The sequence below is a fragment of the Arachis stenosperma genome, chromosome 2, assembly GCF_014773155.1.
Source record: "Arachis stenosperma cultivar V10309 chromosome 2, arast.V10309.gnm1.PFL2, whole genome shotgun sequence".
Taxonomy (NCBI): Eukaryota; Viridiplantae; Streptophyta; class Magnoliopsida; order Fabales; family Fabaceae; genus Arachis; species Arachis stenosperma.
Window position 1 is genome coordinate 119660825 of NC_080378.1, and position 25702 is coordinate 119686526.

At 36.4% G+C, this 25702-nt stretch overlaps 2 protein-coding genes across 7 annotated transcripts; one reads left to right on the top strand and one right to left on the bottom strand.

Annotated features, from left to right (window-relative positions):
• The first annotated feature begins 1596 nt into the window (after positions 1–1596).
• Positions 1597–4224, top strand: LOC130963626 (uncharacterized). Its single transcript, XM_057889730.1, has one exon. The coding sequence runs from the start codon at positions 1597–1599 to the stop codon at positions 4222–4224; it is 2628 nt and encodes an 875-aa protein (XP_057745713.1).
• Positions 4225–11925: 7701 nt separating this feature from the next.
• LOC130960825 (uncharacterized) lies at positions 11926–24030 on the bottom strand. Of its 6 annotated transcripts, none has more exons than XM_057886306.1 (5): positions 23373–24029; positions 23175–23272; positions 22683–22797; positions 19721–20713; positions 16557–19431 (listed from the first exon to the last, which is right to left on the bottom strand). In XM_057886306.1, the coding sequence occupies exon 5, from the start codon at positions 18975–18977 to the stop codon at positions 17688–17690; it is 1290 nt and encodes a 429-aa protein (XP_057742289.1). In that variant the 5' UTR covers positions 18978–19431; positions 19721–20713; positions 22683–22797; positions 23175–23272; positions 23373–24029; the 3' UTR covers positions 16557–17687. The 6 variants fall into 6 exon arrangements, 4 of the variants coding, with proteins under 4 accessions (XP_057742289.1, XP_057742291.1, XP_057742288.1 ...); XM_057886308.1 differs by having other exon boundaries at positions 23373–24025; XR_009079263.1 differs by lacking the exons at positions 16557–19431; positions 19721–20713 and adding an exon at positions 11926–14224 and having other exon boundaries at positions 23373–23997.
• Positions 24031–25702: the final 1672 nt, after the last annotated feature.

The following is a 25702-nucleotide window of genomic DNA, read 5'->3' on the forward strand; positions in this document are numbered from 1 at the left end:
AAGTTTAAAAATGGTGTTTGAAAAAATATAAATTTTTTTATTTTATTTCTGAAAAAAATTCTAATTAATAGGGCTTTATGTTTGTGCCTAGTATCAATCTTATATCATAAAAAAAAATGAGTGCAATTAATTATTCTTCCAAAGTCTAAACATAAACCAGTTAAAAAAAGGCCCACAACTTAAATAATAATTTAAAGTATTAAAGAGTTAAAAAAGACTTAATTACATTTTCTAATTAATGTGTAATGTACTGACGCTACATTAAATGCTCAGATTTTGCATTGTAGTCTGTGAACGGCTAAAAACTGCTCTTCTTCAGTTGGACAGATGGCACTTAATAGAAAATGCCAACTAAGTTCCTCATGTGTAAAAAAAAATAATGTTCCTCACCGTGGCATTCTCCTAAGATTGTCTACCTTTCGTTTTAGGAACAAGAAGACATTTGCGTGTGACTCTATGGGACCCACCTTTCCCTATGACGAAGCCACGCCTGCCGCCTGTATCCTGCTGACGGCTGATTACCGGCGGATATGGTGCCGGCAGAATCCCCCCCTTCTCTCTCTTGTGCATATATGCGGCTCAATTTTTTTGTTATGGAACTAAGCAGCGTGATGTATTTCGATATGGAACTAGAGCGTGTTAGACCAAAGGATGGAACAGCTTTATGTCACTGGCAGGGGTAGAAATCGCATGGTCCGAGTTATTTGCTTTGGAAAAATATGTAAAGAATTCGGAGGGTCCGATTTTGCAATTGCTGGAATTTGAATTTCTCAACTTGCAAATCGGACCATGAGTATTGTATATATATGAATTTTTATATAAGGAATAAAATGAAGTCGGACCATGGGTATTATAAATATATAAATTTTATATAAAAAATAAAATGAAGTTGGACCATGGGTATTGTAAGTATATGAATTTTTATATAAAGAATAAAATGAATTCGCATGGTCCGATTTGTGTACTCCAAATTTTTTTTAATTTTTTCAACATAAATCGGAAGGTCCGATTTCTATAATTCTTAGAAATCGGACGGTCCGATTTGTACTCCGTACATTAAATCATTTCACATAAAAAAAATAACACAATAGATCACAATTTAAAAAAACACCATTGTTAATCCAATATTAAAAATAAAAGAGTGTAATAATATTCTAAGTTCTCACAACAATAATAAAAATAAGGGTAAAAAACTGAAATGAGCCAAGTGGAGCTCAAATTTACCTAAATCAGCCAAATGAAAAATCAATACATGAATCAACCAGGACGTATTATTATATAATTCGAATCAATATGATTCGAATTTGATTTGAACGTAATTCGAATCGATTTGATTCGAATTAGTATGAACGGCCAAAATCAATGAAGTTCGAAACAAGTTGTTTCGAATTACAACTATAGAATTCGAATTAAGTTAATTCGAATTACTAGGAGGGCAGATTGTTTAGTAATTCGAATCAAGTTGATTCGAATTACTAGGTTAGGTTGTGACATTAGATAATTCGAAACATATAGATTCGAATTATATATATATAGTGCGAGCCAGGGCTATATATATAAGGTGTGAACTCATGTTGCTCTCAACAAAGAGGGGAGATGGCTAGTGAGGAGAGTTTCCTAGTTCTGGTACATTACAGAGGGTCCATTAAGAGAAAAACTCGGTCCGGCGTTAAGTTCACTGATAAGGATCCCCTATGTATTATCGTGACGCCGACAACCACCTACGATGCACTTGTTAGCTCTGTGCTGGAGAAGCTGGGTCTTGCAGGCGTTAAAAGGGTGAAGAAGTTTTTCTACCGCATTCCTACAGCGGTGCTCCATGACACCGTGAAGTTTGATTGTTTCACAATCGGTAGTGACGAGGACTTGCAGGTTATGTTTCTTTCTCGTAGGCAGTTTCCCGAGGTAAGGACACCGGAGTTGTTGGCTAAGTTGGTTGATGTGGTATCTAGCTCGGGTGGTTCGAACCGGAATGCCACTACTATAGCCGCGGTTGCCGGCTCGAGCTCGAGACCTGCTGTTGCTTCATCCTCTGCTCCTGTGTATGAGCCACCGATGCAGCCTGTTGCGTCCCCTTCGTTTGCCGTTGATCTGAGCGGCAATGTTGGAGACGAGGTTCGGCACGGGGAACATATTCCCACCGAGGTACATTGTCCCACACCGGCTGGTGTTGGTGATGGTTTGTTTGATGATCCAGATGACGATGACGCGGAGCCGGATTTCATCGCTGATGAAAGCGGCGATGATGTTGGGACTACTGTTCCGACAAGGGCTATAGGTGGATCTAGTTCTGGCACACAGCAGTATCCACCCCATTTTTCCTCATTGGACCTTGATGCCATGCGGCAAGACGATGATGTTCTGCAGGCCTCAGGATTTGGTGCTAGAGATACCGAGGGGTCTGCCGGTATGAACGAGTTCCAGGTTGGCCAACAATTTCAAGATAAAGATGAGGCGCTGTTGAGTGTGAAGACGTACAGTATCCGTCGAGGGGTCCAGTACAAGGTCGTTGAGTCTGATTATCGCAGGTACGTGGGAAAGTGTTCTGAGTTTGGGAATGGGTGCACATGGCTAATTCGGTTGAGTCTCCGACAGCGGAAAGGTATCTGGGAAGTGAAGCGATACAACGGACCGCATACATGTCTTGCCAGCTCCATCTCCAGCGACCATAGGAGTCTGGACTACCATGTCATATCCATCTTCGTTATGCCGATGGTTAGGGCTGATGCAGGTGTGAACATCAAGGTGCTCCAAAATGCCACGGCCGCACACTTTGGGTTCAGGCCTACGTACCGGAGGGTATGGATGGCGAAGCAGAAGGCCGTTGCCGTGATATATGGGGACTGGGAGGAGTCGTACAATGAGCTCCCTAGGTGGGTTTTAGGAGTGCAGCTGACGATGCCTGGCACTGTAGCCGTCCTCAGGACTTGCCCTGTTCGAGTTGGGGGACAGGTTGACGATTCTCAGGTTTATTTTCATAGGCTGTTCTGGACTTTCCCCCCTTGTATCCAGGCATTCCGTCATTGCAAGCCTTTGGTGAGTATTGACGGCACCCATTTATATGGAAAGTATGGGGGAACACTGCTAATCGCCATTGCACAAGACGGAAACTCGAACATCCTACCCGTGGCATTTGCACTAGTTGAGGGTGAGAATGCTGAGTCATGGTCTTTCTTTCTTTCCCACCTCCGTGAGCACGTGACACCTCAGCCCGGTCTGTTAGTTATTTCAGATAGGCACAACGGTATAAAGGCAGCCCTGGAGGCTCCGGATGGGGGATGGCTACCGCCTGCTGCGTACCGGGCTTTCTGCATTCGACACGTTGCAGCGAATTTTGCGTTGACGTTCAAGGGAAAAGATGCACGGAGGCTTCTTGTTAACGCCGCATATGCCAAGACCGAGGTGGAGTTCGACTACTGGTTTGACATTCTGCGCTCTGAGAATCCGGCAATGTGTGACTGGGCGAACCGAATCGAGTATTCGTTGTGGACACAGCACTGTGATGAGGGTCGGAGATTCGGGCACATGACGACCAATATTTCGGAGTGTGTCAACTCAATCCTGAAGGGGGTTAGAAACCTCCCAGTATGCTCCCTGGTGAAGGCCACATACGGAAGGCTTGCTGAGCTATTTGTCCGTAAGGGGAGGGAGGCCGAGGCTCAGATGGGTACTGGACAACAATTCAGTCAATACATAGTAAAGTGTATCGAGGCCAACCTAAGAACAGCCCGGCATTTCACGGTTACTCTTTACGACAGGGACAACTCGGAGTACACCGTTGCTGAGACGACTCCGACAGGCTCATTCTCTCTTGGTACGTACAGGGTCTCATTAGGGTCTAAGACTTGTGATTGTGGATACTTCCAAGCACTTCATTTTCCCTGTTCGCATGCACTTGCATGCTGTGCTTATTCACGGCTTACATGGCAGCCTTACGTGCACGAGGTATACCGGCTTAGCTCCGTTTTCGGCGTCTATCAGATGGTATTTGCCCCTCCCATACCGGAGGGTTTCTGGCCACCTTATGCCGGGCCTACAGTTATACCGGATCCGAGTATGAGGCGTGCGAGGGAGGGTCGTCCTAGATCCACAAGAATTCGAACCAACATGGATGAAGCAGATCCGAACCGGCCAAAGAGATGTGGCCTCTGCAGGCAGCCAGGACACACCAGGCGTAGTTGTCCACAAGCCGCAGGCCCAAGCGGTACTGCTAGAAATGAGTAGGCGATTTGCTATGTATGTGTTTCTTTGTTATTGTATTAGCACTTGTCCTGTATTTCTCTATAACTTTTAATGTATTACAACTTGTATGGAACAACGTTGCTTCGTTTGTGTAATGAAAGTTGATAATGGTACCAAATATTTCTGTTTAAAGTCTTTTACATCATTGAAATTTATAACTAGAACAAACAACATTATATAAGGGTAAAAGGATAACGAATAACATAACATGAAACTATAAATCATAACATAAAAGTACAATACATCGACGTAAATGACACTACATAACATCAATTCAAATAACATAATAAGAAAGTACATATGATAACAACTATAACAAACCAACGATGTACAAAATATAAAAAAGACAACAAGATGTGAACCAATATCCATGAATCATCTAAACAGGTGCGATCCAGTGCCGCAACGGCGTGGCACCCGTGTCCGGTAGCCCCTACGAATAAGTGGCTCCTCATCCTCAATCGACTCGTCGCTGTCATCAGGTACTGGCTGTCTCGGGGTCGTAGGCGGTACATGGACGGGTCTGGATGAGGACGGGCCGGCAACCGAGTGTGATCCAATAGTCTGTGCCGATGCTGGGGTCCCACCCATGGCAAAAGGATGCGCAGGAACTACCGTGGCAGGCTCATTCAGATCAACGTCTAGTGGTGCCTGTGTCCCTATCGTATGAACCCGTCCGGAAGCAGCCTCATCCTCCTGCATGATGGTCCGGATATCCTCAAGGAAATGTGGTCCACCAAACTCGTGCACAATGCCATCACTAGCAAGTAAGTCTCCAAACATCGAGCCAGGACTCACCCATGGAGTACTATCCTGAAGGGTATGATCATCACCGGGAACACCTACGAAGTAATCTCCAAGACCTCCACCACCAAGCCCAGCATCAATGTGACTCGTGGGATCTCCCATACCTGCTCCAGGGAACCCACCATCATGCCCGCCCTGATGTGCCCTAGGAACTCCCGCAACATCACCTCCCCCAGGCATCTGCGCACCATGTCTAGCAGCACCCACCCTCCTCCTGCCTCCTCGACCACGACCTCTACCCACACCCCTAACTGGGTCGTCTCCGGCATCCATAGCCTGATCTACCCAGTTCCACTCACGCATGTCGATCTGCATGCGAGCCATCTGTACCCGAGGTCCCTTGTTGCTAATTCCAGGGTTGTAACCAGACCATCTGCGTAGAAGAAAACAGAAGAATATAGGGCATAGTTACAAAATAATAACTACAAGAGTATCTACTACAAAACAATAACGGTACCTCGATGCAAGGGGCCAGCTGATCTCATCATACCCAGATGGTCTAAGTGTAGGAAACCGCCAGAAAATCCACGACTGTAATAACTGTAACGGGCCAGCTAACTTAACCACATGTCTGTTCGCGACTCGGCACATGCACCTGTACAGCCATGCTAGTGCCGCCGACGCCCAACTATAGCGACCCATCTCCTCAAGCCGAGCAACATATGGTAGCCATCTGATGTGTATACGATTGCCGGACTTGTCGGCAAACAGCTGCGTACCCAGTAACATCATGATGTACGCCCGGGCAAATCGCCTTACCGTCTCCTCATCTGCCCCATCTGGACACTCCCCGAATGTCTCCTGAAACCAGGTGCAGTTGACTGCGAACTTCTGCACCTGGTTCTCCGGCGGTAAAACACCGAGCAACTCCTGGAACCACTGCCAAGGAGGTCTCCCACCCTCAATGTAAATGTGGAAGTCTGTAAGGCAACCACTAACATAATCTCCGTCGACTGGCAGCCCCAGCTGGTATGCGACGTCCTGAAGCGTGATAGTGCACTCTCCGAACGGCATGTGGAAGGTGTGCGTCTCAGGCCGCCACCTCTCGACGAATGCGCTGACTAGGGGCTCGTCTAGTCGGAACCATCTGTCGTTGAGTCTCGCAAGATGGTAAAGTCCCGCCATCTGCAAGTACGGGACATACCTCTCATCAAGACGCATCCCCTGTTGCCGCCTAACACTGGATATGCAACGACGGGGCTGGCCATTACATAAAACGCATAATTAGAACAGATGCACAAACCACTAACATAAGAAAAACCATTAACAAAAACCGTTAACAATAAACCGCTAAAACAAAACCATTAACACAAAACAATAAACAAAAAACATCAACAATAAACTGTTAAGAAAAACCATTAACAAAAACCATTAACAACAAACCGCTAAACCAAAACCATTCACAAAAACCATTAGCAGAAACCATCAACAATAAACCATTAACAAAAACTATTAACAAAACCATTAACAAAAACCATCAACTAAAACCATTAACAATAAACCGCTAAAACAAAACCATTCACAAAAACCATTAACAAAAACCATCAACAATAAACCATTACCAAATACCATTAACAAAAACCATCAACAATAACCCGCTAAAACAAAGTCATTAACAAAAACCATCAACAAATACCACTACCCTACACTAATTTGCTAAACCACTATCCAAAAACCATTTACAATAAACCGCTAAAACAAAACCATTAACAAAAACCATCAACACAAACCACTACCCTACACTACTTTCCTAAACCACTATCCTAAACCACTAACAGTAACATAAACCATTCTAAAAAACCATTAACAAATACCATTATCATAAACCGCTGTGATAAACCACTAACCTCGTCGTTGATAACACCGGCGATATGAGCTACTCCATCCAGACGATAAAGCCTTCCCGGATCGTCCCCCATCGACAGAAACAGCCGCTCTGGTCAAGCTCGTACTGAACGTTGGTCTTTTTCTCTGGGATTTAGTGGGGTTGGAGAATGAGAAAGTGATTCGAATGAACTTGGCACGAACTCCTTTTATAGCCGATTCCCTTGTAATTCGAATCAACTTGATTCGAATTACTATGCAAGCCCCTTTTCACCTAATTCGAATCCAATTGATTCGAACTCCCCTAACTTGCGCTTCTCCTAGTAATTCGAATTAACTTAATTCGAATTCTATAGTTGTAATTCGAAACAACTTGTTTCGAACTTCATTGATTTTGGCCGTTCATACTAATTCGAATCAAATCGATTCGAATTACGTTCAAATCAATTTCGAATTATATTGATTCGAATTATATAATAATACGTCCTGGTTGATTCATGTATTGAATTTTCATTTGGCTGATTTAGGTAAATTTGAGCTCCACTTGGCTCATTTCAGTTTTTTACCCTAAAAATAATTAACTTCCTAATAATAATAATAATAATAATTTTAATTATAAAATATTATAATAATTTTTAAAAAAATTACATATTGAGATAATGTATAATATGAAATTCAGGACGATCTACATCTCTACATTTTTTTTTCTTTGGCATTTTGAAGTTATTTTCACCATGCAAAGTAAGATCCGAAGGAGTAACGAAGAAGAAGAAGCAGCCGTGGCCCTTCTTTAGGGGAATGGAGTGAATGTGAAAACGGATATTGAATATGGGTTAACATTGAAAAAAAAGTGCACCGTTGGAGGAGTCACCTGCGGGCGACACGTGGACAGAGAGGCACTAATCGCACGGTCCGTTTTCCATACACAATTCGGACCGTTCGAGAAAGCACACCAAATACGCAGGGTCCGATTTCTACCTCTCCTGACACCACACACAGGTAAAACTCTTCCCTCTTCCATAACCGAGTCTAACTTAAATGTGTCCTCCATATAGAAATTAAAAAACGCATATATGCATTAATTCATTTACATATATGCATGCCTATGATAGACCCTATTCGCTCACCCTTCATTTTCTATTTTGTTTTATTCCCTATTTTTTCTAAGGGTAAAGTAAACCATGAGATGTTGCTTTTTGAAGATTTTTAGTTCCAAATTCTAAATGGAAGCGGGATAGATAGTTATGATTTTTAAAAATTATAAAGCTTTGACAATTTGTATGGTAACATTTATTATTTTTTGGACTTTTCAGAAAACTAATTTTGATTAGATTTGTTGATTTTTAGATTTTTTTGGAAGTAGCATTACTTTTATTACGTGAGTTTGCAAGTATAGCATCTAATATAAGTGTTTTGGTGAAAGATTTTGAAGTGATTACTTAATTCATGTTAGAAGAATATAATGCATGATTGGAACAAATAATCTTCAACATAAATGAATGATTAACTGAATATAATATCAGTGATGGTAATAGTTATTAGAGGTTGAATTTTGAAAAAAAAAAGATTTAATAACTTTATACAATAATATGACAGACTGATAATTCAATACACTTCTCTAAAGGAGTTTATATACATCATAATTAAAAAAATATAATTAATAGTAAATATTGTAATTCTATTATTTGGGTATAATGTTAGTGAATTAATAATAATGTAATAAGTGTATGTGCCTAAAATAATGACAATGTTAAAGGAGAGTGACGGATTTAAATGTATTCTAATATTTAAATGTAATAATAATATTGATTAAATTATATAATATAATTAGTCTGAATTTATCTTTTACTATTTTAATAGTCGAGAGTACTAATAATAATCGAAATATATATATATATATATATATATATATATATATATCCTATTAGAACATATTATTGTGAAAGCAAAGGTCGACCCGGCATTCTTTTTTAATTTATTAGTTAGGCATATGGAGCGTAAAAAAAACACACAGGATATGATCAATTGCAGATGAAGTCATCTTTGATTTTGACTTTAATAATTTTAGTATCCATTACTGAATTTTTTTTTCTAAAATAAAATAAAAAATAATTAATGCTCTAAATAAGATTTTTGAACTTTAATTTTTAGAATACAATCATTTTTTTTTTTGCATTAAGGAAAACTCGTCACACTCCCATTTGTGTCATGACCTTATAAAACGTATGTTCTCATGGTTATGTAACCGATACCTAATTTAAAACAACAGAAATATTTCTTACAACTATAGTCTAATAAACATACTATAAATAGAGCCAAATTATATACCTTTTATAAAACAATCTGTCATCTATTTCAGTTCGATATCTGTAGTAAATTTTTTCATTCTTTTTGTCTGTTATTGTAATACTGTCCAACAGAATGCAATATCAAATTCTTCAACACAGTTAGACTGTTGACCTTCAGTATCATATAGGTAATTATTGGTTGTCCAAATCTAAAACAATAAAACCTTCTTCATCATACTATTTCACCATCATAATAAATGCATGACAATAGATTCATTGACATTGTAGAGAACAAATGTCAAGCATGAGAACGAAGGTAGAGAATGAAATTGTGATTTTGAATTCTATTCTCCGTCAAGAATGATTTTATTTTGGAAACTCAACATAAAATTCATCGGATGCAACGAACTTGCCCTTAATGAAAAAAAAAATCATATTCTTGAAATTAAAGTTTAAAAATTTTGTTTGGAGAAATTTTTTTATTTTATTTTAGAAAAAAATCCAAACTTTGATGAACTATTAATGAATAATGAAGAACTATTGTTTCAATAATATGTTAACAATTGTTTATTTGTTTCGAATTGATATATTTTTTAAATAATATATGAATATTTTATAAACCAAATTGAGTTAGTCTAGTGTTTGCTCACTAGTCCGCTTAAGTAATTGTTGCAGGTTCGAATCCCGCCTTGTACATGCAATAACTCATTGGCCAGCAACAAACTTTTAAATGAAGCTCAATACCACCTTTAACCTATCGAATTGGAAAAACCGTGAAATACAAAAAAAATATGAATATTTGTTATTATTAAAATTAAAAAATTAATATTATCACTATTATTTTGATGTTGCCACTTTTTCTTTATGAATTTATGCACACATACAGTATAAACCATATATAGTTTGACATTATTAAAATATAAAAATTAATATTATTTCTTTTAAAATTATATTAATGACTGAATTACTTCAACATTACATGCATAACATGCTGAATGAGTTCAAATAAAAATCTTTACTAAAATAATAATTTTAAATTTAAATAATGTTATTTTAATTCATAACTATGTTATTAGAATTAATATTTTTAAGTTTTAATAAATTAATAAAATAGAACAACATATATTATATATGTGTTTTATATTTTTTTTTCTTACATTTCAGAAGTTTTAATTCATATAATTGAAAAAATCAAAATTAAAAAATTATAAATTTTTAATTCATCTATGCATAACATGAATTATTAAACTTATAAAGATTTAAAACCTAATGTTACAAACATGACAATATTACATTATTATAATTTACTTTTCCAACTTAAATAAAATTATTTAATTTGATTTATTATTTATTATTTTTTCTTTCCTAAAAATTAACATGACATGATTATTTATAATTTTGATTGTATCAACAAATACTATTTCACTTATTTCTTTAGATTTTTTTTCGGAATTCTGTAATGTGTCATGAGTTCATTTAAAAAAATAAAATGACTAAATGTTATAAAGTATGAATTTTTTATTTAACAATAACTTTTATAAAAAAATCATATGAATGAAAAATTATTGTTCGCAGTTATAGTAGCAGTGTCACTTGATGATCATGTCGATTCAAATCTTAAGAATCAAAAAAATCTTTTTATATTACTTTTAAATAAGGTCAATACATTTTTATTGGATCGGACTTTTTTTTATTATTGAAGATAAAGATTCAGTTAGATTTAAATAATTAAGGGAAAGAAGTAGACAACTCTAATTACAGAAAAACAAAAACAACAATTTTTTATTGGTGTAACAAATTTTTATTGTTTTAATTGAATAACTATCTCATCTAATTAGATGTTAAAAATATATTAATATAATAATGTTTGAAGCGAGAAAAGCTTTTCCGTAAATAGATTATTTATTCTTGTTATGAGGCTTAATTATTAGCTATTTTTTTATTACGGAGTGACGATCATAGAAAAGAAGTATATTAATAAAGAATTTTTTCCATAATCAAAGGAGCAATTAGGCTAATAAAATAAAAGATTTTTAACTAATTCGTTATCCTAAAACAATTTGATGGGAAAAGCAAGTGAACAGAATAGGGAATAGGGAGAGTATAATAATGCTATCAATAATTCAATATCAAATACTGGTAATAATATCAACAAAACAATGTTTTTCATTGCTTCTAAACATGTTGAGCGTTATATATTATTGTATAGTCAAAGGGGCATCATTTCATAAAAGATAAGAGACGTCAATAGGAATTTACTGAAGATCATCTTATTAGATCGTTAATATTATACTAAGGTGTCTTCCGAGTATAATAAAATTAGGACAAAATTCTTTTTAACTTCCTTGTTTGTTGTATTAATATTAACGTACTCGATACGAAATTTCGCTGAATTTTAAAAAAAAAAGTTCCCCACAGATTATTAATAGAAATAAATTTAATTGCGACTCCGGTTTTTAATAATTTGACATAAATTGTCCTATTTTATTTTTCCAATTCAATTAAATGCCAAACCAATTGCCATCAGGATTCAGGAGCATTAGTTTCATACTTTCATTTCATGTGTCCAGCCATCCACTTGTTCTTTTGATAAACCTTTTTTTTTCTTTTATTAAAAAATACTTTTATATAATTAATTAATTATAGATGTATTTGAATATAATTTGTAAAACAAAAATTTTATTAAAAAGTAATTATTCATAACAACATAATTAATGTGATGCCGAGAAAATCTTTAGAATTAGTTTCTCAGGAAAATCTTACTTTTAAACAAATTATCATTTTTTAATTAAGGGATCTTTTCTATTTATATAATAAAATAGAACATATTAATGGCTTCTAACAACCATGATCGATAATTCGATATAGCTAAAACAATAAAAAAGCTAAGGTAGATTAGAGATTTTAAGATAACTAGCATAGTTGTCCTTGACATGAATCTATACATTATTCGAAACTAGCAAACAATCATCAGGAAGAACCTTCGTCTATTCATGAATTGAAACAAGAATGTCATGCATGGACAAACTTTCTCGCATCAATATGGGACAACAACAAAATGAACAAATAACAAAGCTACTTTACTTCAAGGTAAATAAGACAATGATGACAAAAAACAGAGGCGCAAACATTACCTTTGAAACAAGCAAGTGTTTAAAGCAAGCAAGCAAGTTTATAAACAACAGGAGTGGCTTGGGGAGACTTCTGTTGGTTATCCAAAAGTAGCGTCGAGTGTAGAACCAGAAACCCGAGAGCTATATCTAAATTTCTTGTACGAACGAACAACGTATGCCAAAAATAAATACACCATCTCCTATTTTACTTTTAAAAAGCTATTAGCAAATAAAACAATTATACAATGACAAACATATAATAATAATTGATGGACAACTTTTAATGACGACAAAGGATGTAATCTGATTTACTGATTATAATTCACTAACTCTAGCGTGGTTAATCAATTAATAGGGAGTGGAGTTTAAAATATAATACCAAAAATTTTATTGCATGTAAATGAATAGAATATAGTGAGTAATTTCTGTAAGTATTTAAAACATTTCCAATTAAATGGAATCTTCATACAAGGTTCTAACTAATATTCCATTGAATAGGTATCATATTGATATAACTATAAAGGTAAAAACATAAAATTACAAAAAAAAATTGAATCAGGTCAAGCCCTCCTATGCTATACAATTATGGTAAATAGTTGAAATATTCAAATAGCAACTTCAACTAAAATTTACGTCGATCTTTCTTGAGAAAAATAAATTTGCTAAAGATAAAAATAATAATGAAATTACAATAACAATTTTTTAATATTAATAAAGCATGCAGAGGATAGGGATGAAGAAAGTGACGAAACAATAATTTATGAAACCTTTCGAGAAAATTTAGCCAAAGATCTTCCAATTATACAATTAGTATCTCATTAATGTCTAAGACAGTACTCATCTTCCTTAATTCTAATTGTTCACAAAAAAAAATAAAATAGTTATAATTAACTTACTAATCAATAATCATACTAAATTTATTAGTATGTGAGCAGCATGATTCCAACAATTTCTTTCAAATAGTAACAAATTAAAAGATAGAAAAATTTTATACTTGAGTATACTTATAACAGAGACTAACTCTTTAGAATACAAGCAGTTTAAAAAATGATATGCCATAACTTTTGCATGCAACGTACACCAAAATTTATAAATCGCTATATATTGTGTACTATTTTAGGATTAATTTTTCATTAAGTACTATGAAAATGATATATTATCAAAAAAATTTGATATTTTTTCATTACCAAAACTCTTATATTTTAATGTATAAATTGTTTGCAGAAATTGGTGTATTCAATAAAATTTAAAAAGAAAGTTGAATATTGTGTGGTGCTATTATTATATAAATTAATATTAAACATAGGTTCGAAATTCCAAATTACCATGAAGAAACAAATAAACAAAGTTGACGTTAAATATCAAGATATGATAGAATCATATCAACAAGTTTTTCTTTTAATAGCCAAAACATAAAGAAATGAGAGGGACGTTGAGAGACAAAAGTTTTGGATACATTTATTTATGATAATTTCAAATTTTTGGCTGATGACATATAAAATTTACAGAAATTATTTTTCATATGGAGAATTAGTTGGTGTTTTCGGAGATTATGGGCAAGTGGGGTGATTTACCGTGGGGTGGGGGTAGCAGGCACCACGCAGGGGGCGTGCTGCCCAAGCAGCGAAGATGCGTGTCACCACCGGAGCACCACGCAGGGGGCGTGCTGAGGCCGCGTGTCGTTCTCCCAAGCACCACGCAGGGGGCGTGGTGAGGCCGCGTGTCATCGCCCAAGCACCACGCAGGAGGCGTGGTGACTTGGCAGCCATGCAGAAGGCTGACACCACGGGGGGGGCGTGGTGGAGGTGGCAGCGCAGATTTCCAAAGCGGTCTTCCATGCAGGAGGCAATGTCACTCGGGAAGCAGCAAACAGCAGCTGGGGCTCTATATATAAGGAGGCTCCTCAGCATGCAGATTGAACATATTGTTTGAGAGTTGAAGAGAGGGTCTCTGGAAAAATAGAAGAGAGATTCGAGATCAAGAAGGAGGAGAAGGAAGGGTGCAGAGGAAAAAATAAGAACGAAAAATAGGAGGAAAAAAATTTTTGTCTTTATTTTAAAAGATGGTTCGTAATTACTGTGCTCCGGAAGAACATATTATAAATTATTTAGATCATCCAATTTATGTAAGTTGGTACATTATATTTTTATTGTATTTTAATTTTCTTATTTTTTTTATTTAATATAGTAACGTATATATATATATTTTTTTATTTTAAGATTAATTATATATTATAAAAAAACTATAATATAATAAACTGTATATTATGTAATGTAATAAAAAATTTATAATAAAATATATATTTTTTACAATAAAATATTAAAATGCTATAGTAAAATAAGTACATGTTCTGTAAATAAACAAAGAAATCTGTGTTGCAAAAAAAGTAGAAAAATTTTCATGCACGAGTAAAAAAAAAATCGCTCGTTTATTTTATATCAATTTAAAATAATAATAATAATAATAATAATAATAATAATAATAATAATAATAATAATAATAATAATATACAAATAGTAACAGTATAATATGATATAATATATACATATATATTTACGGTTTGCATACTAGTAAATGTATGCATAAATTTTTTAGGTAGTAAAAATTTTGAATTTTTTAACATAAATATGTGTATGTTAAGTAATAAATAATATTATGAAAAATTAAAACATAAATATTATAATAAATAAGGAATTAAAATTTTTAAAAAATAAATAAATAAATAGATAAACTATGTTAAATATTTTAATAAATAAGATATTAAAATAAATATGTTAATGTTTATTAATATATTTATAATGATTATTATTTAAATAATGTAACAGATATCTTTGTTGATGCAGCCTAATCGGAATTTGTTGGTGCGTAAACTGGATCCGCCACAGACGTGGAATCCGATAGTGGAGAACTACTTACGCGTCACGGGATTCTACCATGTGTCTAGAATTGGAGTCATAAGAGGATTTCACCCCATGTTAGCGGCTCTGGTTGAAAGGTGGAGGCCTGAAACTCACACCTTCGTATTGCCGATCGGTGAGGTTACAGTGACAGAGGATGTGGCTCATATATTCGGACTACCCATTGATGGAGAGGCTGTCAGTGGATGGACAGATAGTAGTGGCGAGTTCGTTCAAAGTCATGGCATAGAGATATTCGGTCGTGAGCCATCAGTCAGTGGTAATGCGAAGTCTTATATAAAGCTTGGATGGGTTCGACGTATTAGAGACGCAGAGCAGTTGGACACTGACGAGTCTATCAGGAGATACGTCAGATGTCATATCTTCTGTTTGTTAGGGTCGACCTTATTCACAGACAAGTCGACTGCATATGCTCATGCAAAATATCTACCGTTGCTTCGTGATTTCGAGCGGATCCATACTTATAGTTGGGGGTCAGCTTGTCTCGCACATCTTTATAGAGCACTATGCCGTGCATCACGATATGATACAAAGGAGATGGATGGCCCTCTAAATCTCTTGTTTGTTTGGGCATGGGAGCGAATGCCGTGTCTTGCTCCCGTACCGAGACAAACGCTTCCACCGGCCGAGATACCAGTTGCCATGAGGTAATTAGATTTATTTTAGTTATGTGTTATTTTCATGATGCATATATGACATATGATGAGTTAGTTAATTTTTTTCAGTTAACAATGTTTCAGGTGGAGTCATTCGGAACGGACCACAGCGTGGTCATCGAAGACCGTAGAGACATTCAGGCATGATATAGATTACATGCAGGAGGTAAGTAGTTATGGCTCTTCTAATCCGTTTTTTGAACCATTATTATTATTGTTCTAATATACCAATAATACTGTGGCAGTTTGAGTGGCGGCCGTATCACGGGTTGATCGTCCCCGACGACTTGCATCCCCATCTTGAGGTGTGTGACAGCGTTGCTCCGTTGTTGTCGTTCGAGTGTGTTGAGTGGCACCCTGCGGACAGAGTGATGCGTCAGTTTGGATATGTACAACCTCCTCCGGGTTTACCAAGGGATATTCCAGTTGACCATCATTGCATCGTTCTACGCGGAGTGCAGCTTCATGACTGGACAGTTTTGCGTGGGCCATGGATAGTGAAGTGGGCAAACAGGCGATACAGCCGACTGCGAGACCTGCACCCCATACCGACCTGGGATTTTTTTCCGACGGTTGAGTACCGGGATTGGTACATGCGTTCCTACGGGCATCTGTTGAGATTGACAGGGTACGTTCCTCATCATCCACAGCCACCTGCCCCACAGCCACCTGCCCCACAGCCACCTCCCCCTCAGCCACCTCAGCATGCAGTGTTTGAGCCGTTTCCTTATTATATACCACAGCCACCGGCCTACAGTCATGGTAGCCACCACTCTCAGCAGTCCCAGCACAGCCCCCACTCTCAGCAGTCCCAGCACAGCCACCACTCTCAGCAGTCCCAGCACAGCCACCACTCTCAGCATCATGATCCCGTACTTACCATTCTTTCCGGTCATGATTGGTTTGACTTCTCCAGCGACGGACCCGGAGATCAGCTACAACAGGATTGGATTGACGCTGGTTTAGGAGGCTGGTCAGATTTTAGTAGTATCCCTTCACCGTCGGTGCCGGCTGATCCACGTAGGGCATCAGTAGATATGGGACATGCTTTGCGGGGTCGTACTTCTCACCACACGTCAGAGAGTGCGTCATGTGATAGTGGTTTTAGTCAGCGTCAGCGGGGATACGCAGTTGTTGACACCTTCATCCCTGGTCCATCTACTCCAGCTGAGGCAGGCGGGTCAGCCGCTCCGACAGAGGCAGGCGGGTCGGCCGCTCCGACCGATGCAGGAGGGTCAGTTCGAGGTCACCCATATGACCTTCGGACGGAGCGAAATCCACCTGATAGGTATACTCCATCGTCGGGCATTATGCGTAAGGGACTACACTGGTTCGTTGGAAAGAAGTGAGCTTTGGTCGTTAAGTTAATGTAATCAGTTGATGTTTGTTTGTTTAACATATGTAATCAGTTAATGTTTGTTTTGTTAACATATGTAGATCGTGTTTAACGTATGTTTAATTAACTTATGTAATCAGTTGATGTTTGTTTCTTTAACATATGTAATCAGTTGATGTTTGTTTCTTTAACATATGATGAGTCAGTTAATGTTTGTTTTGTTAACATATGTAGATCGTGTTTAATGTTTGTTTAATTAACTTATGTAATCAGATGATGTTTGTTTGTTAAACATATGTAAATCGGGTTTAATGTGTGTTTAATTAAATTGCGTAATTAGTTGATGTTTGTTTTGTTAACTTATGTAATCAGTTAATGACATTGTTAAGCGACGATTTCTATATCAATGGATAGACTTCAATTGAAAAAATACAAACACATCTAATTTCAAAATCATCAACTAACAAAATACAAATAAAAAATACAACCATGACAATATTAAACTATGAAGCAGCACCACTCGGTCCAGCACGCTGAGGACACCTACTCCGACTATGACCCTGAGCACCACAGAGACGGCATATCCGAGGTCCACGCATGTCGCGTGAGTCCATTTCATTCAAGTATCGGGTCAGTTTGGGCCTGCCTTTAGACGTTCGTCTCTGCGCGGGATTAGCGACCAATGTGGGTCCCTCATAAGGGGGCCATGTATCGGGATCACCTAATGGTGTGAACTCAAACTTATATACTTTACGAACCTCTGTCATCTTGTACACGTCATGCACATACAACTGCCAATCGAGACGCTGATTAGCACAGCAAGCAATAACATGGCGACATGGTATTCGTTCAACCTGAAAGTGCCCACAATCACACGTCCGTCGTGCAAGATCAACAACTAGCACCTTTCCAGTAGTCATTTCGCGCACTAAAAACACCTCATTTCGTCTATCAAAGCGGTGCACAACTATATTCCCGGCCTGTTGCATACTTGCTTCTATCCGCTGTTGCGCAAATGCAGAGTACGTATATCCAGCACGCTTGCGTTCGTGAGTCTCGGCACTCTTCCGCGTAAAAAGTTCATTTAACCTATAATATGTTGCTCGGACCAGCGCCAACACAGGTAGATTACGGGCACCCTTCAAGACTGAGTTAATGCACTCGACAAGATTCGTTGTCATATGGCCCCATCGATGTCTGAGTCCAATGGAATCGCACCACCTGGCATATGCCTCGCCTCGCTCTTCCAACCTCTTATAGTTGATATTGTACTCCTCCACCGTTCTTGAATAACCTATGTTGACAACAAGCTTTTGCAAGTGAGGGACTTTGAATGCCCTTAAGAAGTTACTGCCGATGTGTCTTATACAAAACATCCACCATGCTCTTAGAGGTTGCCAGTCGCCACCGAAACGATTTACTGCTGCCCGTATTGACTCGTGTCGGTCTGAGATCATACCCACCCCATCTTTTCTAACAACATACATTCGCAGATTTCTTAGAAAGAAGTGCCACGCATCAGCTGTCTCCCCTTCCACCAAGGCAAAGGCGATAGGCACAATATTATGGTTCCCATCTTGTGCAACAGCTACTAGAAGTGTACCTTTGTATTTTCCGTATAGGTGTGTGCCATCAACCTGAACCAGCGGCTTGCAATGTCTGAATGCCCTAATGCATGGATTGAAACTCCAAAATACACGATGAAGTATTTTTACACCTTGCGCCTCCTCATTCCCGTTGTACAGTGGTCGTGTTTCTATTTGGACAACTGAACCAGGCATCTTCTGCACCATGACCGATAGCCACCATGGCAAGGCTTGGTAAGATTCCTCCCAACCACCGAAAACGTTGGCTATGGACTTCTGCTTTGCCAACCAAGCCTTTCGGTAACTAATGGTATAGTTGAACCTTGACTGGACTTCCGCAATTATAGATTTCACCTTGATGGACGGGTCCGTCTCGACCAATGGCCTTATAGCATCAGCAACTGTATCTGAGTCCAACTTCGAATGATCTTGTGAAATTGTTCCGATCGTGCACGTGTGGCTACCGTTGTATCTTCGGATCTCCCAACAACCTTTTTTCCGTATCAAGCAACCTTTGTTCCGAACGTCTGTGGCTCAGACTCATACACCTCATAGTCAACTCCTTTACCAATAGTGAAACTTCTAATTGCTGCGACGACCGACTTTCTAGAACTGTATTCCATTCCAATCCGGAACTCCCCGTCCTCACCATCGGCAACGCCTATGTCAACAAAATTAAAAAATAGTAAAAACAATTCAAGTTAAAATGTAAATTACATATCTTTACTAACATCTTAAGAATATTCAAGTTAAAATATAAATTACATATCTTTACTGGTTCGTTTTCTTATTCGGTTTAATTAACGGACCGGACCGGTTTAATATTTGCTTCACCAATTTTCTGGTCGAACCGACCGGTTCAGTCCAGTCCGGTCCGGTCCATCCAACACTGTTTTTTACTCAATCGAACGTATAAACTAACGAAAAATTATTATTTAGTGACCACGTACCTATGTTTGTATATTCCGGAAACTCGTGTGCATGCATGGCCTCGAGATCCAACTCACGCATAAAAGGTGGAACGTCCATCGGTTGACTGCTCGACGGAGCCATCACTACATTCTCTGCTGCTGCCTCAACTCCCACATTACCATCTTCATCTTCGTCGCCGGCCTCATAAGTGGCTTCGAAATCATCTTCGCTGTCACTATTCATTCCTTGGTACACTGCATCTCTATCATCATGTATATCTACATCATTCTCAACCGCCACTGCCTCTATAATTTCAAAATCAACGTACACCTCAATCTGTGGGTGTCGCATCTGAGTCTGCTGGTGAATTTGAAACATCTTCTGCATACTCGCTTCATCAGTGATCGGCATGGCATCAAACTGTATTAGACCACCAAAAACCACAACCGGATTTCGGTACAGAATTCTGCTCACTCTCATTAACGTACCATTCTCCATGCTTTGACAGAGGCCGTTCTGCAGCTCCATTAATGTCATCGTGCAGGGAACCACAAACGAAAACGGATTCTGGCACACAAACCTCACTCCCTCATGAGTATTACGTATTATCTCCCCGTTGCGATACACCACCAAATTTGCAGTACCCTCCATTACACCACCTCAAAGAATCCTCACAACACACTCAAATCTCACTCACTATGGAAAACACTCTCAAGCTCTTCTTTATATAGAGAAGTGCTGCCTGTCTCAACCAATCACGCTTTGACACGTGTCAGAACGCCCCCCACGTGCTGCACTTCCAGGCCAATCACGCTTTGACACGTCATCACGCCCCCCACGTGCTGATTCACCACGCCCCTTGCGTGCTGCCACGTGTTGCAGGAACATTCAGCCACGTCAACACGCCCCCTGCGTGCTGACTCAGCACGCCCCCTGCGTGCTACTTGCGTGGCTCAATCAGAGCGTGCCACGTAGCCTCCACGCCCCCTGCGTGTTGAATGTACCACGCCCCCTTCGTGTTACCCCTTCATCTGACACGTCCACATATTTGTAATACACACTATAAGTCCATTTTCTCATAATACACCAAAATATTTTCCATATTCTAATTAATGAGCCTAAAATTTATCATATAAACATATTTTTTTTTCACCCAAAAGATTGCTTTCTCAAAGTTACTTTCGGGTTTCATTATGTTTTCGCTTTTAAAAATAAAACACTGTTCCTTTAGGATAGTTTTAAATTCGAAATCGATATCTAATATTAAATTATATAACAAAAATTTTACACAAAATTCAACTCTCCTTTTTATACAAAATAACAATTTATACAAACAATCAATATATAAAAATGTAAAAACATTGATAATTAAAAAATATAAAATAAAAATTCAATATATACTACTTTCATAGCAACCAAAGAAAAATCAATCCTAAAAAAATAGAAAATATACAGCGATAGTAAAAGTCTTGAAATACATTGACATAAAAAAATTATGATAAATCTTTTTTTTTAACTACATGCTAAATTTTTAGAAAAAGACATTATAATTCAACTACACCCAAATATTAAAATTTTTATCTTCCAAATTTTTACAATTTGAATGAAATTAACAAGGTTACGGCACTAATGCTAATAAAGTAAATATAATTTTTAAATCATTGTATTATTACATTTTAATTTATTTTTATAATTTATCAATATTTACAATTCTTTTATTTTAGTAAATAACAGACAAGCAAAAAAGTACTGTCTTAGTCTTAGATATCAACAAGACACTAGTACAAAAAAATTGGAAAATCTCTTAGGCTTAGATATGTACAAAAAAATTGGAAAATCTCTGACCAAATTTTCTTAAAAAACTTCTTTAACTCTTGTTTCGTCATTCTATTTCACTATTCCTCTATATCCTCAATATATCATATTAATATTGAAAAAATATAACTGTAACTTTAATGTTATTTCTCTTTTATTGAGCAAAATTATTTTTTCCTAAAAAAAAACGCAAATTCTAATAAAAGTTGCTATTTGAATAACTGAACAATTCACCAAAATTGTATGGCATAGGGGCTGATTTGATTCTATTTGTTTGCAATTCTATATTTTTACTTTTATAACTACACTAGGACATTACATATTTGTTAGGGCATTCGATTGACCTTTCTATTAGAGTTCCATTAAATAAAACGGTTCAAAATATTAACTAAAATTTGCTAACTCATTATATTTTATTCACCTAAAAAAAATTTCTAATACTCTACTTACCATCGAAAATATCCTTTGTTTTCATTAAATATCGTTCATCTATCATTTTATGTTTGTCATTGTACTATTATTTTTTTTCATAAAAGCTTACTTAAACATGAAGTAAAAAAATAATGTATTTATTTTTCACATATGTTAGTCATTCTTATAACAGGCTACATTATCTTTCTTTCTTCTGTTGTAATTTGACTTTACAACACCACCCAACAAACAGCTGCATTATCACATATAACAATTGTCACATTTAAAAATTTTAACATACATATTTGTATTATGAATGCCTTCCACTATGAAAATTTAGAATATTTACCTGCGGGACTGAAGTTCTCTGAATATATTTAAAAAAAAAAAGAAAAAAAAATGTAAAACATACATTGACTTAATAGTTGTTGAAAACCAAACTGGTAATCAAACTAATCAGACTATTACATCATTAGGTAGTTGATTCAATCAATTGACTTGGTCCCGCATAAAAAAAAATATATAAAATAATTAAAAACTTAAAATTTTAAAAATACATATTTTCATTTTAAAAACAATAATCTCGATTTCTAAAATAAAACACAAGAACAAAACGACAACCATTGGACAATGTGGAACAACAACAATATAGAACTGTCACAATATAGAACATTGGATAAAAATGGATCACATATAGAACACATATCAATAAATTAATTCATTGGGATAGAAATTTGAATAAAGAAATGAAGGAAATAGGTAAGGAAGGGTTACTTCGCGACTTTTCGAAGGCGGGTGTAGGCTTCGACCACATTGGATTGACGGTAGCTCTGGGGGTAGCAGAAAAGTTGAGGATTATAGAGTGCGTGACTCACAGGATTCTGGGTCTCTGTGAAACACATAAAAAAAGGGAAGGAATATCACTGCCACTTGCAATAATCCGGGCGCAAATCAAGACACACAATTTTTTGCATTTCCACGAAGGAAGCAAAAATAGATCGAAAAAACACGAAAGATTCACATCAAATAGACAAGATAAAATATTCACACAACTGCAAACACGGCATAATATATATATAGTAACATATTTTGTGATATATAAATTCAAACAGAATCAACAGATCCAAACACTAAAACATCCAAGCAATTTATTCCCAGTATTATTTACATATAACCAACTAATCAAGACACCAAAAAATTATGAAAACACAAATGAATCAGAGAATACAACAGAATATATTATAAAAATAGCTATAAGGGCTTCACCACTGCTATGAGAATCCTCAACTTGATCTGGTTTCAGCCCTTTCGATCAGGTTCCGGTGGCGAATACCTCCGTTTTTGTGCTTCCATGAGCGAAGAAACTGGCCAAGACCGAAGAGAAATACGAATCAGAAGCTGGAAAACAGGGTTGAAGAGATGGGGTTTCGGAGTATGAGAGAGAGAGAGAGAGCGCCTCTTCACCAGTTAGGGTTTCAAGTAGAGAGAGGGATTGCTACAGAGAGTTACAGCTGAACACTTCTTGGGTAGAGACGCCGCTGCCGCCATGGCGATTTGCTGTGAGGGGTCCTCGGTGTCGTCACCTCACAAATGGAAAGGGTTCGCCGTCGCCATTTCTAGAAAGCCGGCGCAACATGAAGTTCGACGAAGCAAACCAGAGAGAAGTGTCGATAAAAGATTTCACCGGTGAAATAACCAGCGTCGTCGCCGTCGCTATGCTCTCAGATGGCGATTTCGAATAGCTGTTAGGATTTCGAATGGGGTCTTAGCGATTGGTTATCTCAGAATAATGAAGACAGAAATTGGCGAAGATTGAAGAGACGTATGAACTGGAAGGAGGAAAACCGGATCGAAGAGGTAGGGTTTGGATTAGGGGAGAAAGAGAGACGAACGGAGGCAGTGCGTGTCTAAGGTATAAGGCAGAGAGAGAGAACCTCTTCCTCTTCTTCATTCATTTTCCCTTTCCCTTTCCCTTTCCGTTTCGAATAAGGAAAAAAATTAAAAACGAGGGCAAGCACTGTTGGCGATCCCCTCCTTTGAGAATCAACCAATCAGAAGTGTTTACATGGATTCTCAAGGAGCCACTTCGCCAGTCTCCCACTCCCTAACCACTGAAGCAGTGAAGCTACATCTTGTTTCTTTTTTTTTTTTTTGTTAAAGCTACATCTTGTTTCTTGGAAACATTCTTTTAAATATTGGGCCCGGAGCGGTATACTCCCAAAAATCGAGCTTTACACTATAATAGAGAAGCATCTTTATATTCAATTTGGTTGTTTTCTTGGGCTTTCGGCTTCTTTGTACTCCAAAAATATTATTTAATTTGGTTCTAGAAATTAAAGTCAACAATCAAAGAATTTAAAGTCAGATTTAAATTGATCTTTAAAATTATAACTGACTCAATTTAACTCCTAAATTTATAATAGTAACTCATATTAATCTTTTAGCTAATTTTTGTAAACGGCGTATTAATTTTGTACATTAACTTGCTAAAATTTTGATTCTTTGTCTAGATTTTATTTGATTAAAATTGACTTGACCTCCTTAAGATTTGATGGGCTCTCTAACGTCTTCACAAAAATGACAATAACAAGTTTAAAAATTATGCGACTCTCAGACAACAATCAACTCTACTAAATTTTGATCATATGAAAATTAGGCAAGGAATTCATATCGCAATATGTTAATGTACCAAATTAACACGTCGTTAACAAAGATTAGTTTAAGAGTTAATATGAATTACTATTATAAATTTTGAAATTTAATTTAAGTCTATATCTGCCCAAAAATCTGTCCTGCTAAAAATACACCTCAATGCGGAACGGATAATTACCCGCCCCGAACGAGTAGATATGGATGGATAATCACGAGTTCAGGTGGTGCTGCCATCTCTAAATATGAGGAAAAAGAGGTTGGGGGATGACAATCAAATCAAATTACCAAGAAAGAACCTTCATCTATTCATGAATTGAAATAGAATAGCATGCATTGACAAACTTACTCGCGTCAATCCAACAACAAATAACAAACCTACTTTAAGTAAGGTACATGAGAAAATGATGGTAAAAAATATAAAGATTATGAATATATATAGTATTTGATTGATGCGAATTGAAAATTTTAAAAATATGTATTCGTTAATTGAATTAATTATATAATTCAAGAATATAATGATTATTTGTTTTGGAATTTCGACGCACAATAAATTATTGATGAATTTCTTATTCAAAACAATAAATTATTGAATATTTGTAATTTATAATAAAATTTGTTTGACATGAATAAGATAAATTAAGAAAATAAATATACATAAAATCACAATATATATTAAATAATATATTATGTGAAAATAAGAGAGTTAAAAATAAAAAATATATATATTAAAAATTAATAACTACAGAAAAGAAAAATTATGAATGTCATACCTACCAAATTAATTTATATTTTTTTTATTTAAATCAACGTATATTTAATTTTATTTGTTCATTTTGAACTTGGATTTGTAAAACCTCCATCAACTTGACAATAAAGTGATAAATAACTAGTTACTTAATGATATAATAAGTGTTGTTTAGCCGTTACAATTTATGGTACAATGAGGCATATTTTTTGTGCAATAAAAATAAATTTATATATTTGCACTTATTTTTTTATTTCATTTTCTACCTTAAATAGATTCTTAGTAACATAAAATTTAATGAAATAATTGCTGCAACAAATATATAGTCTCTCCTTTTTTTAGAGATTTTAAATTCGAATTTCATTCTTAGTTCATATAATCAATTAAATGATATATA